This window comes from Acinonyx jubatus, chromosome C1 (genome assembly GCF_027475565.1).
Source record: "Acinonyx jubatus isolate Ajub_Pintada_27869175 chromosome C1, VMU_Ajub_asm_v1.0, whole genome shotgun sequence".
Taxonomy (NCBI): Eukaryota; Metazoa; Chordata; class Mammalia; order Carnivora; family Felidae; genus Acinonyx; species Acinonyx jubatus.
The window spans coordinates 19,194,693-19,209,628 of record NC_069381.1 but is presented as its reverse complement, the minus strand read 5'-3'; the positions used below and the strand labels follow the sequence as shown (position 1 = coordinate 19,209,628).

General features: G+C 47.8%; 1 protein-coding gene across 5 annotated transcripts in view; it reads left to right on the top strand.

The window, feature by feature from the left end:
• Window positions 1–14,936, top strand: part of PAFAH2 (platelet activating factor acetylhydrolase 2) — a 62,783-nt gene that overhangs the window by 24,251 nt on the left and 23,596 nt on the right. For 4 of the 5 annotated variants that reach the window (XM_053209330.1, XM_027060019.2, XM_053209337.1 and 1 more), the window contains 6 exons: window positions 343–411; window positions 1,049–1,190; window positions 2,171–2,284; window positions 6,756–6,847; window positions 8,431–8,601; window positions 10,558–10,712. In XM_053209330.1, coding sequence (XP_053065305.1) covers window positions 343–411; window positions 1,049–1,190; window positions 2,171–2,284; window positions 6,756–6,847; window positions 8,431–8,601; window positions 10,558–10,712 — 743 coding nt within the window. The remainder of the gene's footprint in view (window positions 1–342; window positions 412–1,048; window positions 1,191–2,170; window positions 2,285–6,755; window positions 6,848–8,430; window positions 8,602–10,557; window positions 10,713–14,936) is intronic. The other variant, XM_053209339.1, reaches the window with a different exon arrangement.

Sequence of the window (14,936 nt, the reverse complement as noted above, 5' to 3'; positions counted from 1 at the left end):
TCTTCGAGGATCTGACCAACGAATTTGGGAGACATACAACATATAGACAATAAAAATGCAATTGTCGAAGTAGCCAAACTGTATTGGGAGGTGCTGGAGGAGATAAGTCAAGGTTCATATGGGGTTGAAAACATCTTGGATGGATTTCCACATGCTTCTTGGAACCTTGGGGAGACAAGTGGTATGCTGGCCGGAGAAAGTACCTTGAGGAGGGCTATTCCAAAGGAATCTTCCTCCATTCAATCTTTTGAGATGGTGACTAGCCAAGTATGGTTGGATTGGGGGCTGCAGGTGGGCAAGTCTTTTGACCACTTCTCTCTTTCTTCCTTCCTGAATCTCTAGGACACTGTATTCAGCCTTCTGCATGGAGCTGGCCTCCCACGGCTTTGTGGTGGCTGTTCCAGAACACAGGTGAGGGGACGGCAGTCATAACGAAGTGTAATAGATTGGATGCCTGCTGTGGGCTAGGATATAGGCTAGACCCATATTGAGATGGTATTTTTAGTCTTCACGACAACCACACAAAGCAGGTATTATACTCATTTAAAAAAAAATTTTTTTAATGTTTTATTGTTTCATTTATTTTTGAGAGGGAGGGAGGGAGAGAGAGAGAGAGAGCGCGTGCATGTGTGCACGGGGGAGGGGCAGAGAGAGAGGAAGACACAGAATCCAAAGCAGGCTCCAGGCTCCGGGCTGTCAGCACCGAGCCCGATGCAGGGCGTGAGCCCGCGAACTGGGAGATCATGACCTGAGCTGAAGTCGGTCACTTAACCGACTGAGCCCCCCAGGCGCCCTTATACTCATTTTAAAGGTGAAGAAACCACGGTTCAGAGGTTCACTTGCTGAAGGTGACAGTGCTAAATTGGGGTTCAAACCTATCAGTCTTCCATTTCAGGGTTTTCTCCTCTCCTGTGTATGCCCCCAGATCTTTTTCCCTCCTGGCCAAAGGATGATCCAGGGTATCTTGGCGGAAATGGAGGATTTGGTAAAGGGGAGAAATAAGCTGAAGAGTGTCTTCTTGGTGTCTCTGGTGGCATGTGTATTTCAGGGACGGGTCAGCCGCGACCACCTGTTTCTGCAAGCAGGCCCCAGAGGAGAACCAGCTCCCTAATGAGTCGCTGGAGGAGGAATGGATCCCTCACCGTCAGATTGAAGAAGGGGAGAAGGAATTCCATGTCCGAAATTGCCAGGTAGGCTTGTGCCAGTTGGGGAAGGGAGAGTTTACCTGTCTTCCTCCTACTATAGTCACTGAGAAGACTTTTCACTAACCTTCTGTCCTGAAATCTCAGCCATAGTGGGTCTGAGCTTGCCACATCAGAGAAATGGGGTATTAATCAAGACTTTTACAATTGCAGGTGACAGAAAGTCCATTTAATCTCGTTAGGCCAAATGGAGACTTGATTGGCTTATCCAGGCAGTTGTAAGTGGGGCAGGACCACGGGAGCCAGACAAATACAGTCAAGACCTTTCTTTCTTTCTCATCTCTGCTCTGCTGGTTGGTCTTGTCTGCAAACTGGCTTACCTTGTGAGGTTAGAACCGTAGCTTGTGACAGTCTGAGCTTGTGTATGTTTCAGCTCCCCATCTGAGAGAATTAGGCTCTTTGGGGGTTGTCTCCCAGTCGTCATACCTGCCTCAAGCTGCAGGTTGAAAATGAAAAACCCTGGAGGAAGGCTCCTAGACTGGGGAGGGATACCCAAATGGGAAATTCCCATCAGAAGTACATTGATAGATTTGAGGGGAGCACAGTCCTCAAAGGTCAGGGTTAGCGGGCAAAGTAGGAGCAGATAAGTGCTAGACAGACAAAAGCAATGGATGTCTGTTGTTAATAGGCACGTAGAATCCAGTACTAGGTTGATTCAAAAACACTCTTGCTCCTTTTGTGTTCAAGGTGCTTTCATATGTGTTGTCTTATTCGGTCCTCTTGACACCCCTGTGGGGGGTGGGTAGAGAGTCTGTATGGCAGTGCTGACTGCAGTGAACTGTTAGGTGGCGCTTATGTGAGCTGCTAGAAGTTGCTGAGCCTTTCTCAGGATGCGGAACCCACAGTGCTTGCTGAGATGTGGGTGGGCAAGCTATCCCTGCATTCTTCCTTGGCTCTGTCGGAGAGTGAGATCCTTGCTGGATGACTGTGCGGCGTTCCAGGTCCCACCAGGACTGTCTGTGTTGCAGGTGCATCAGAGGGTAAGCGAGTGTGCACGGGTGTTGAAGATCCTGCAGGAGGTCACTGCTGGGCAGATCGTCCTCAACATCTTGCCTGGCGGGTTGGATCTGATGACTTTGAAGGTATGGCAGCCATTGGTATGACCCTGAGCACACATATTCATCAGGACTTTTTTGGTTACAAATAACAGAAACGTAACTCATTAGCTTAAACCGAAAGAGAATTTATTGACTCACGTAAGTGGGAAGACCTAAGGCAGACAGGCTTCAGGCCAGTGTAGCTAGATCCAGGGTCTCAGACATTGTCATCAAAGCCCCGGCACTCTCTCTACCTTCTCCTGGCTCAGTTCCACTCTGTGTGTGTGAGCTCCATTCTCACTGCACACCCCCCCCCCCCCCATTAGACAAGAAAGATGTTGCTGGCAGCCTGAACCTGTGTTTTTTTTTAAGTTTGCCTATTTATTTTGAGAGAGAGAAAGCACAAGCAAGGAAGGGGCAGAGAGAGAGGAGGACAGAGGATCTGAAGCAGGCTCTGCGCTGACAGTAGAAAGTCTGACACGGGGCTCAAACTCACGAACCACGAGATCATGACCTGAGCCGAAATCAGATGCTTAACCTACTGAGCCACCCAGGCGCCCCACCCCAAGCGTTTTTCAATTCAGCTCCAGATTTAACAGGAAGAGAGATTCTGTTGCCTCCACTATTCTGGGAAGGCCGTGGCCCTGCTTGGGTTACTTGTCCCTTCTAGATCTATCACTGTACCAGAAGGACAGTTGTTAAGTGGGGCAGATAGATTGGCCTGCCTCGGTTCTACCTCCACTTCTGGGTCAGGGGAAACTGAGCACCAGGACTGGCAGCCCTACAGGGCCACACGGATAAGGAAGAGATGTTTCGGTCCCCAGAGGAAGGGCTGTCGAGCCACAAACAACCTGCGTCCACAGCAGGCTAATTCCTTCCCTCAAGGGGATCTCAGAAATCCTCCCAGGAGGATAGAAACTGTCTTGGCTATGGAATTTGCTGCCTATGAAGATACATTCCTAACCCCCCTATCTTTCCCACCTGATTTCAAAAATAGCTCAGGCTCTATTTAGACCACCAAGAACTCACACAAAAGCATGAAGAAAAAAATAGTTTTTTTACATTTTGATGTTTGTCCTTCCAGTTCTTTTATTTATCTATTTGTTTACTTATTTATTTTGAGAGAGGAAGCCTGCAAGCAGGGGGAGGGGCAGAGATAGAATCTTAAGCAGGCTGGTGCTCAGCATAGTCTCCATCTCACAACCCTAGGATCATGACCTGAGCTGAAATCAAGAGTCAGACACTCAACTCACTGAGCCACCCAGGTGCCCCAGGCTTTCTAGTTCTTTTAAAATGCGTAACGTTATACGTATACATTTTTAAAAGCAATAATGTTATCATTTAATACAAGCTTTTGTATGGCCTTTTTTTTTTTTTCACTTAGCAAAATAGTCTGAATGTTGTCTTATGCCAGTGAATATTTTCTAGGGCATGATTTTTAATTTTTTTTTTTTCAACGTTATTTATTTTTGGGACAGAGAGAGACAGAGCATGAACGGGGGAGGGGCAGAGAGAGAGGGAGACACAGAATCGGAAACAGGCTCCAGGCTCTGAGCCATCAGCCCAGAGCCCGACGCGGGGCTCGAACTCACGGACCGCGAGATCGTGACCTGGCTGAAGTCGGACGCTTAACCGACTGCGCCACCCAGGCGCCCCTAGGGCATGATTTTTAATAGCTGTGTAATATTCCATTGCATAAGTGAGAATGGTGTATGTATATATATAAAAAAATAACAATTACTGCCTTATGAGTACTTACCGTGATGAGAGCCCTTCGCACAAACTTATGCGGGAAGTATTATCTCTTTACATAGAAAGAAACCAAAGATCAAAGAGACTAAGTATCTACCCAAGGTGACACAGCTAAGTAAGTGGTAGGCTCAGGCTTCTAACTGGGGCTTTTGGATCCCAAAGCCTGTGCTGTGTGCCCCAAAACCTTACTACAAAGTACCTTTTAGGGGCACCTGGGTGGCTCAGTCAGTTGAACATTCGACTCGATTTCAGCTCAGGTTGTGATCCCAAGGTCATGGGATTGAGCCCCACCTCGGGCTCTGCACTGAGCATGGAGCCCTGCATGAGGGTCTCTCTCTCTCTCTCTCTCTCTCTCTCTCTTTCTCTTTCTCTCTCTCCCCTCCCCCACCCCTCTCCCCCCACCACTCTGGCTCTCTGTATAATAAAAATAAATGAAAAAGAAAATACCTCGTAAAGGCTCTAGTAGCGTCTTCCAGGGCAGAGTATCTGCCTGGATGCCCAGTTGGCAAGGCAGAGATCTGAAGCGCTTTACCAACTATTTGATGTATGTCATCAACCCCCACTAGACAAGCAGGGTCCTGGGCACTGAAGTGCAGGGCTGCACGCCTGTGAGCCTAAGACCAACATTAGGCAGGCTGGAGTTTAGTTCGATTGTTGTATTTTGGAGAAATACAGAATAAGAAAAGCTAAGAACGTTTTCGTCTATCAGATTACAATCTGAAAATTGATTACTCACTCTTGTTGGCAAAACTGTGGGGAAGTAGAGATTACAGATTGCCCCATGCAGGAGAGTTTGGCGATACTTATCAAAAGCACAAATGCACATATTATTTGACCCAGCAGCGTCCACTTCTTGGAATTTATTCTATAGATACTTGTACCCATGCAACATGATGTACGTACAAGGTTAATCATTCCACTGTTGTTTGTAATAGCGAAAGCTTGATAGTATCCTAAGTGTTCTCCAGTAAGGGAAGTGGTTTAATAGATTATGGAACAATGGATGTATTAGTTTTGGGAATGTTAATTGCTGTAACTTGTAAGTCCCAAATCTCAGCAGCTTAACACAATGGAAATTTAATTCTCTCCCACATAAAGTCGAAAATCGGTGCTCCTATGCACGAGCTAACTCAGGGATCCAGGCTCCTTTCAGCTCATAGCTCTACCCTCTTCCACTTGTGAAACCCAACTCCGCTGTGTGCAGTAGTTCAGGAATTGGAAAGGGTGTAGAGGTTTGTATGAAACACTTTTTATGGGCCAAGCTTGGAAGTGGAGATATCGCTTTTGTGCTCATTCCGTCGGCTAGAACTCGGTCCCAAGGCCACATCCAACTGCTGGGCAATAGAGTCTAGCTGTCTGTCCAGGAAGAAGACAGATTTGGGGATCAGCCAACTGTCTATGCCATGGTGAAACCCATTGTAGCTGTAAAAAGGATGAGAAAGGTCTTTATGTACTAATATTATTATGTACAAAGGTAAGACACAATGCCACTTGTATAAAAAGGGAGGGGGGAAGTATAGAGTCACATTTACCTGTATGCATGTAAGTAAGCTCTGCAAAGACACTGAAGAAACTTACCCGTGTAGGGATAGGTGTTGGGCAGCTGTGGGAAAAGGGAACGTGGTACACGGGTGACTTTGCTATATACTCCTGATTTTAGGGATTTATAAATATATTAACCTATTTAAAAAAGCTGAAGTGGCCACCAGCCAAGTTGCTGGTCGGAAGGTACTGAGCAAGGGGGGAGAATTTGGATACAGAGCCTTGGGTTAGAAATTGGGGAGAGCAGGGGAGAGCATGGGAGCCGGGCAGAGGCTGGACAGCAAAGGCTAGAGAGATTTTCCGAGCCCCTTAGCAGGCAGCTGCAGTGGCTTTTTATATAACCAAGCCCTGCAGGCTTCTGTGGACAACCAGAAATAGATACTTGCGGAGCATGTTCGAGCAACCAGACTCACTGCTAGAGAAACGTCAGGACAGATGCCCAGAGGAAGGAGAACCTGAGTCTGTTTCTGGATGAGCACGCCTCACTTCAGAGGAAAATGACAGGTGGCAGGAGCTTTCTGTTCTGTCCTCGGCTTGGTGCACGTGTCAGCCTGTTGGACTGGCTGTAAGGCAGGGGTCTAGAGGCCAGAGACAGTTCTTGTTCTTAACGTGCTCTTACACTGATGGGTCAGTGTGGAATCACATCATTTATGCCCATTCATTTATGTGTGTGTGTGTGTGTGTGTGTGTGTGTGTGTGTATATATATATTTTTTTTTTTTTTTAATGTTTATTTATTTTTGAGAGAGAGTGAGAGACAGAGCGTGAGCAGGGAAGGAGCAGAGAGAGAGGGAGACACAGAATCCGAAGCAGGCTCCAGGCTCTGAGCTGTCAGCACAGAGCCTGACGCGGCACCCGAACTCACAAACCACGAGATCATGACCTGAGCTGAGGTTGGATGGTTAACTGACTGAGCCACCCAAGCGCCCCTGTTGGTATATATTTGAATGTCTCCTCTGGTCCAGGTGTTACAGGCAGTATGATTACAAAAACAAAGGTGGAAAACATAGTTTTCAGAATTCCTGACTACAGAAAGCTGTTCAGCCTGGGGAATGCCTGACTGGCTGCTCTCCGCTGAGCAAGAGGTTCTTAACGTGCAGGTGGGAGCTCACCCACTGTACTGTGCTTCCACATCACTCTCACTCTTTGCCTCTTGCCTCTGAAGAATTCCCGGAAAAGCAACCCCTCGTTTCTGATTTGGCTCAGTTCTCTGCTTTCCTCAGGGCAGCATCAACATGAGCCGCGTGGCTGTGATGGGACATTCATTTGGTGGGGCCACGGCGATACTGGCTTTGGCCAAGGAGACCCAGTTTCGGTGAGTTTCCCAGCGATGCTTCTGTGAGCACACACCATTCATTCAGCGTGTGTTTGTCACACAAGAGTTATATACTAGGCACTGTTTTGGGGGCTGAGGGTTCAGTGGGTCTAAGATTTCATGGACTTATGTTATTGTGGGAGGAGATGGACTAATAAACAGTCAAATCCCCAGTCCCCAAGTGTAGCGAAGCAAATAAGAGGCCGATATGCCAGAGTAATTGGAGGTTTTTTGGAGAAAGTGACAGAAACCAAGACTTAACAAAGAAACTAACCGTATAAAGGTCTAGGGGATCATTCTAGGAAGAGGGAACAGCTAATGCAAAGGCCCTGAGGTAGAAAGAAGCTTGCTGTGTCAGTGTGGGAGAGGCACAGTGAGTGAGGGGGAAGTGGCTCAAGATGTGATCAGAGAGATAAACAGAGGCTAGATCACAGGGCCTTTTGGCCACAGTGAGGGTGTTCGATTTTATTCCAGGTATGATGGGAAACCGTTGAAGGATTTTAAGCAGAAAAAATCTTTATTTATTTATTTACTTATTATTTTATTTTATTTTATTTTATTATTTATTTATTTATTAAACTAATTGCTACACTCCACATGGGGCTCAAACTCATGACCCCAAGATCAAGAGTCACATGCTCTTCCTGCTGAGCCAGCACCACCCCCCTCAACCCCGCCCCGAGAAAAATCTTATTTGCACTTGTAAAGATCCCTCTGGCTACTGTGTGAAGAATGGACTGTAGCAGGACAAGACTGAAAACCAGGAGGCTAGTTAGAGAAAGCTATTTCAGAGTCAAGGTCAGAGGTGATGGGTTTGCATTAGGACAGAGGTGGCAGGATGGAGAGATGCGAATTGAGTCAGGATATATTTTAGAATTTTCAGGACTTGGTGATGTGTGAGGTGAAGGAAAGAGGAGTCAGGTTTTTCATTTTTGTATACATCATCTGAGTGGGAGATGAATGTCCTTCATTGATATGGAGAAGACCGGAGGAACTTTGGGGGTGGGGTGCTAATCTTGGGTCCTTAGTTTTGCCCCAGGTGACAGATTACTGCTTGCCACACTGGCCATGTCTTTGAGTTGTGGCATCGAGGAACCTTTTCCTGACCTCCCATGCCGTACATGCTGTGGGCTCACATAGCTCCTTGTGCCGTCAGGGCACTAAGCTGCATTTCGTTACCTTGTCTGTTCTGTCTCCCTTTCTAGACTGGGAGCTCCATGAGAGCAAGAACTGTGTCATTTATCTCTGTATCCACAGCACAGAGCTAAGCACATAGTAGGTACTCAGTGAATGTTGAATGAATGAAGTACCTTCTGAGTAACCCAGGTCAGCAACCTGAGTAGATCCAGGAGAAGGTCTGACCCTTGCTCTCAGTGAGTTTAAAATCTAGAAGAGTCTTTGGTGACAGGTAAAACTGATCTCTACCCAAGATCCTAACTGAAGTGTCTGGGCCCTGGTACCCCCTTCTGGCTTTCTGAGCTTTTGTCCCCCTGAAGGGAAGAACCCTGCCCCTTCCCCCTCCACCCTAACTACTCTTACCTGGGTTTCTGCATGGCTATTCCAAATGTCTGGTTCCATGACAGGTGTGCTGTGGCTCTGGATGCTTGGATGTTTCCTCTGGAACATGACTTTTACCCCAAGGCCCGAGGCCCTGTGTTCTTTATCAATGCTGAGAAATTCCAGACAGTGGAGAGTATCAACTTGATGAAGAAGATATGTGCTCAGCACGAGCAATCCAGGATCATAACTGTCCTGTGAGTAAGCCCCAGGGTCACGATCCCCAGTGTCCTCGCCATTTGCTACCTAGCTGTGGCTCTCTTAGTTTCTTCTACATTATCCATAAGTTCTACCCATTAATACAGCACCTGAGTACTTCCTGAAGTGCAAAGCCTTATTCATTCCTTTAGGATTTCCTATCTGTGTCCCTTTCCACTTAGCTCTATCTACAGCAATTCCTTTACTAGTTTATATGACTTGATGACAGGATTTACCTGTTGCTTTCTGGAACAGAAAGCAACTCTTTCCCCTGGAGAGGAAAAGTGTGGGTCGAGGTGGACTCCAGAGATCTCGAACCTCATTTGGGAATTTTGCCGAGTCTTTTGAAGACTGTAAATGTAGTAGACCTTTGACGTTCAGGAGATAGGCCTCAGGAGACCTTGAATACCTAAATTCAGATACCTTCCACAAACCATCTATATTCTGCCCAAGAGAAACCATACTCTTCACTTCCATTGCTAGCACTATCAGATGGTTTTCTTTCAGGAGCCATTTTTCACAGAAAGAAAATTTTTTGAGTGACTTTCCGATACGTACCGTAGCTCGTAAGTGGCACGCAGTTCAGGTGCAGGGCTGAAGGCTCACCGACAGATCTCTGACTTGCTTCCGCCCTGCACTCGAGCCTAACAGAGCCTAATAACGCGGGCGTCAAGGATCCCACGCTCTGTCTTAGCAAGACGACAAGTAACTACATGTCACGGGCCTTTGGAATCACTCAGGTAGTTGAAATGCTAAGTCCGAAGCTCTGGAATGCTAGGAGTCTGCCACCCTTGCTCACCTTGGCGGGGCTGTCTCCCCGAGGGCCAGCCCTCCCTTGGGCTGTCGGTCTCATGGCGGCGTGACAGTTTCCCCAAGCCAGTCAGATTGAGGGTAATGGCGGGAAGGGAGGCGAGAGCAGTCGGGAAGGGGATGATTTAACTGTTGGCAGTGTATCACTTCTTAAACCGAGTGCTGGGTATCCGTTATGTTTATTCTTGACACTTTTTCGTGTGCCTTAAGTAACACATTTTTTTTTTTAATTTTTTTAACGTTTATTTATTTTTGAGACCGAGGGAGACAGAGCATGAGCAGGGGAGGGGAAGAGAGAGAGGGAGACACAGAATCGGAAGCAGGCTCCAGGCTCCGAGCCGTCAGCCCAGAGCCCGACGCGGGGCTCGAACTCACGGACCGCGAGATCGTGACCTGAGCTGAAGTCGGGCGCTCAACCGACTGCGCCACCCAGGCGCCCCGGCACGTTTTTTTTTTTAAGTCAGTTTTTCTGCATGATACCAACCAAAGTTTGGCATTTAGGTTTTCTTCCCTCATTGAATTGATTAGGAAATTCAGTTGGGAGCAATAGCCCAAAATGAACCTACCGAGAACTTTTCACCTTCGAATTAAATGTGTTTGATATCAAAGAACTTAAACTCTAATCCAGAAACCCTCTTTTATAAGCATTTGTTCTCACTTGTCTGATTACTTAAATAAAGACAGGGGATTCCTTTTCCTGTTTACTTTGTGGTACATTTCTGAAGAAAGAGGAGCTGACATGTTTTGTGAATGTTCAGGAGTCACGTGAAAGCCATGGTGTGGTGGTTTGTCATGACATAGGAATGGCCGGTGTGGCAGACCTCGCTTCCTCACCCCTGTGCCTGCCCGCTCCAGCTAACTCCACCCTTCCCTGCACTGTCAGACGTTGTGTTCTAGGGGCCGAGGCAGCTTTGAAGCCAGGCACCCCTGTGTTCAAATCCTAACCCTGTCCCTTGCTAGCCGTGTGACCTCAGGCAGTTCCTTTCCTCGGATTCCGTCAAAGGGGAAATGCTTCCCTTACGAGACTCTTGTGAAAGTTGAGATAATGCACATAAAACAGCTCGCACATGGTGAATGCTTAACAAATACTAGTTATGCCTTAGCCTCCAGACCCATACCGGTTCCTTGTTCCTCTTTTCCTCTAGTGGTTCTGTTCATCGGAGTCAAACTGACTTTGCCTTTGTGGCTGGTAACTGGATTGGTAAATTCTTCTCCACTCAAACCCGTGGGAGCTTGGACCCCTATGAAGGTCAAGAGATTATGGTGAGGGCCATGTTGGCCTTCCTGCAGAAGCACCTTGGTAAGGAGAGAACTGGGGTTTATGGGGAAGCCATGGGGTCCCTTAGATTTCCCTGCACAGTGGTCTATACCGACATGTCCCAGATCAGGACGATTTATGGCACAAGGAAAACCTGAGCGAAGGAGAGGGTTATGTAGAATTACAGAAAGAACACTTAGCTGAAAGTTCGGAGACCCTGACTCTGTCTCTTACTACCTGAATGAACTTGGCCTCATCATTGAACTCCTGAGCCTTGGTTTCCTCACTGTAAATCGAACATTCACCTCTCTCTACTCCATTACTTGGGTCCTAACTCATTATCACTCACCTCATGTGGATTGTGGAGGTTATAATGATAAATGGGCTAAATTCGTGGAAGTGCTTTAAACAAAACAAAGCACGGAAGGCCTATGACCACTGTCATACGTCACAGACCAGCTAAATGGCAAGGCCTGTAGAGGTCATTGGTCCATCCTCCCACCCAGAGGAAATGGCCCCTTCCCTGCCATGTGGAGAGTGCTTCTCTGAGGGTCAGCCCTCTCTGCCTCTCCATTTTAAGACTGATACTCTAGTTAGTTTTGGTTACAAGGATTAGATATTGACTCAGTTACCTCAAGAAGAAAAGGGGAGTTTATTGATGAAAGTACACCCAGCCAGGTGGGAAGCAAAAAGTTACGGGAACCCAAGTAGGACTGGCCTCTCTCTCTCTCATCTCTCTCATGGGCTTAGCCTCATTTCCTCTCATGACATCTCTCTTTCTCTTGGCTCCAGTCTGTATTTTTCTTATATTCTACTCTAGTTTTTCTCTTGCCAGTAGCCTCTGCTTGTTCAGTTGCTGGTCCCTCATAGCTCCAGTCAGCTCGAACCACTCATGGCTTGGTCTTTCTTCCTTGCGGCCCCCTCCCATCTTTGGCTCCTGCTGCTCTCTGCCATGTTTCCCCGAATTTCCCAGACCGGATTCCCAAGAGAGACAGCTTGAGTCTACCAGCTCATCTTTACCTAGCAACACATCGTAGGCCACTGTCCAGCTTAGGCCCAGAGCTCTGGATCAGATGTCCCTCTCTGATCCACCAACGTTGTGCTAGCACAGTGTCCTTCAGAAGGGGGTCAGGCTGGCCTGGGTTTCCAAGGTTCCGCCTCACCCCAGCCTAAGACCAAAATGTCCTACTTTGTGACTCCTCCCACTTGCCCTGATCATCCCCTCAAGGGCTACCCAGAGGGGCCCCCGACCCCTTGCACATGGCAGGTCTTCAGATACTTTAAGTCCCCTATGGTGTCCTCTCTGAGTTTCCCGGTCAGTAAGCTAAATGTCCCCGGTACCTGCGCCTGTTCCCCGTGCAGCAACCCGTGTGGCCATTATTATCCCCTTCGGATGCACTGTTTGTCACCACACCTGGGTGGTGCCCCGACTTGAGCAGCTGGTTGCGGTACAGCAGCACCGTCACCTCTGTGCTCTGGACACTAGACTTCTAGTTGCGTGGCCTGAGCGCATTCACAATTCCAACCGTTGCCTAACAAATTCGGCTTGGATTGAGTTTGCTTTTAAGACACATCTGTTCTATTACGAGTTTATTGACTTTTTGAACCTCCGTTTGCATTTCGAAATTTATGCCTGTTCATTTTCTCTTGCTCATTGTGTGAGCCATTATGCCTGCCTGGGTTTAGAGACTTCCAGGGTTAATAGAGACCTTGGAGCACCACCTGTCACCTCGTAGGAGAAGAATGGATCCATGAGTCTAGACTTTAATGGAGACTGACTACATGGTCCTCAGTCCACTTTCCCCATTTCCTACTGGCACCATGTCATTAGGTAAGAGCTAAATATGACAGGGGAGCCTACCATGGCGTGATTGGTATTTCCGCCTTTAATACCAATGTCTGTTGAGCTAAGGTACTTATTACGGAGACCATCAGAAGAAGAGACGGAAGGGAGGCAAGCCCTACACTGAAGGGAAATTACTGAGGATTTGCATTATGCCAGGCTTTCCACTGAATACTATAGATTCAGTATGAGGTATAATCCTGAAGATGACCCTCTCTGGCAGGTACTTTTATTATTAACGCCATTTTATAGATGAAGATAGGAAGCTTAGAAAATTTAAGTAATTTGTCCAAGGTTATCTGGTTATTGAGTGGCAAGGCCAGAATGCAGCCTAACTTGTCTGATTCCCAAGCCCACGTACTTAGTTGATGCACTGTTTTGCCAGTGACTGATGACCATGATATATGCGCTCAGTCTTGAGGAGACACAGAGGACAGGCGCCTGGCTGATGGAAGGGAACAGACAGCCGAGGAAGGAGGCTCCCTAGACAAAGTGATGCTTGTCTTGAATCTTTTTTTTTAATTTTTAAAAATGTTCTTACTTGTTTTTGAGAGAGAGAGACACACACACACAGAGCACGAGTGGGGGAAGGGCAGAGAGAGAGGGAGACACGGAATCTGAAGCAGGCTGCAGGGTCCGAGCTATCAGCACAGAGCCTGATACGGGGCTCAAAGTCACAAACCACAAGATCATGACCTGAGCTGGAGTCAGAGGCTTAACTGACAGAGCCACCCAAGCACCCCTGCTTGTCTTTAATCTTAACCGATGAGTACAATTCTCCAGGCAAGAAAGGGGCAAGGATCTTCTAAACAGAAGGCGCAGATGCTTGTATGGTCAGTTTTGAGAAACTGTGTTTAGAGTATCTGGCTCTCGGGGGCACCTGGGTGGCTCAGTCCGTTGAGTGTCCGACTTCGACTCGGGTCGTGATCTCATGGCTTGTGAGTTCGATCCCCACGTCAGGCTCTGTGCTGACAGCTCGGAGCCTGGAGCCTGCTTCGGATTCTGTGTCTCCCTCTTTCTCTGCCCCTCCCCCGCTCACACTCTGTCTCTCTCTCTCTCAAAAATAAACATTAAAAAAAAAAGGAGTATCTGGCGCTCGGGATAGTGAGTTGGTGGAACATACAGGCAGAGAAGTGGGCAGAAGCCAGAGGAGAAGCCATGTACTTGCTGAAATGAGAGTGGATTTTATTCCCCTGGCAGGGGACTGTCATGATCAGACTTGTGTGTGCGAGCTGGCTGCATCATGGAGGACGGGCGATGGGCCTGTCTGAAGCTCTGGCTTAAGCAGACGAGAAGAGATGACACAGGGTCTGAAAACACAAAGGCTCTCACTTGGAACAATTAGCTTTGCAGCGGGAGAAAAGCATTTTGGTGGCCATACAATACATTGGCACACAGGAAACTAAGCTGAGTTGTAGTGAGCTGACCCACTTCTGGCTCCTACAGAATACCTCTGGGAGGGCCTATGCCACTGATCCAGGGATATTCTTTCTCTTTGTTAAAAAGATTGGTGCTTCTGGGGCACCTGGGTGGCTCAGTCATTTAAACGTCTGACTCCCGATTTCGGCTTGGGTCATGATCTCACGCTGACAGTGTGGAGCCTGCTTGGGATTCTCTCCCTCCCTCTCTCTCTCTCTCTCTCTCTTGCGCGCGCGCGCAAGATAAATAAATAAACTTGGGGCGCCTGGGCAGCTCAGTCGGTTAAGCGTCCGACTTCGGCTCAGGTCATGATCTCATGGTTTGTGAGTTCGAGCCCCGCGTCAGGCTCTGTGCTGACAGCTTGGAGCCTGGAGCCTGCTTCGGGTTCTGTGTCTCCCTCTGTCTCTGCCCCTCCCCTGCTCATGCTCGCTCTGTTTCTCAAAAATAAACATTAAAGAAAATTTTAAAAATAATAATAAATAAACTTTTAGGAAGATTGGTGCTCCTTTCCAATGAACTACAGGTAGCTTCTGTCTCCACCTAGTGCTCCTCTCTACCGCTCTCCCAGAAGACTATTTCACATCTTCTCCTTTGCGAACCTCTGACACCCTCCCCTACCCTGTCTCTCAGCTGATTGACTTCGCCTCCCACCTCACTGAGAAAATGGAAGTAGTCAGGACTTCCTCGAAATCCCAGCACCTCGTCTACCCACCTTCATGCCTATACTCAGCTCTGCGGCTGGTTCCTAGAGATTCCCAGTCAGTTGTCTAAGGCCACCCCTCCACTCACGTACCAGATTCCCTCCTTTTCTATATGCCGGCAGTTTTTTCCTCTTTATCTTCCATCATCAGTTTTTCCCTCTCTTGCCTCATTTCACCCTGAAATTTCTCTTTAAAGATACCTCTCTGGGAGGTGCCTGGGTGGCTCAGTCGGTTGAGCTGTGAGTCTTGATTTCACTTCAGGTCATAATCCCAGGGTCGTGGGATCGAGCCCTGCGTCAGGCT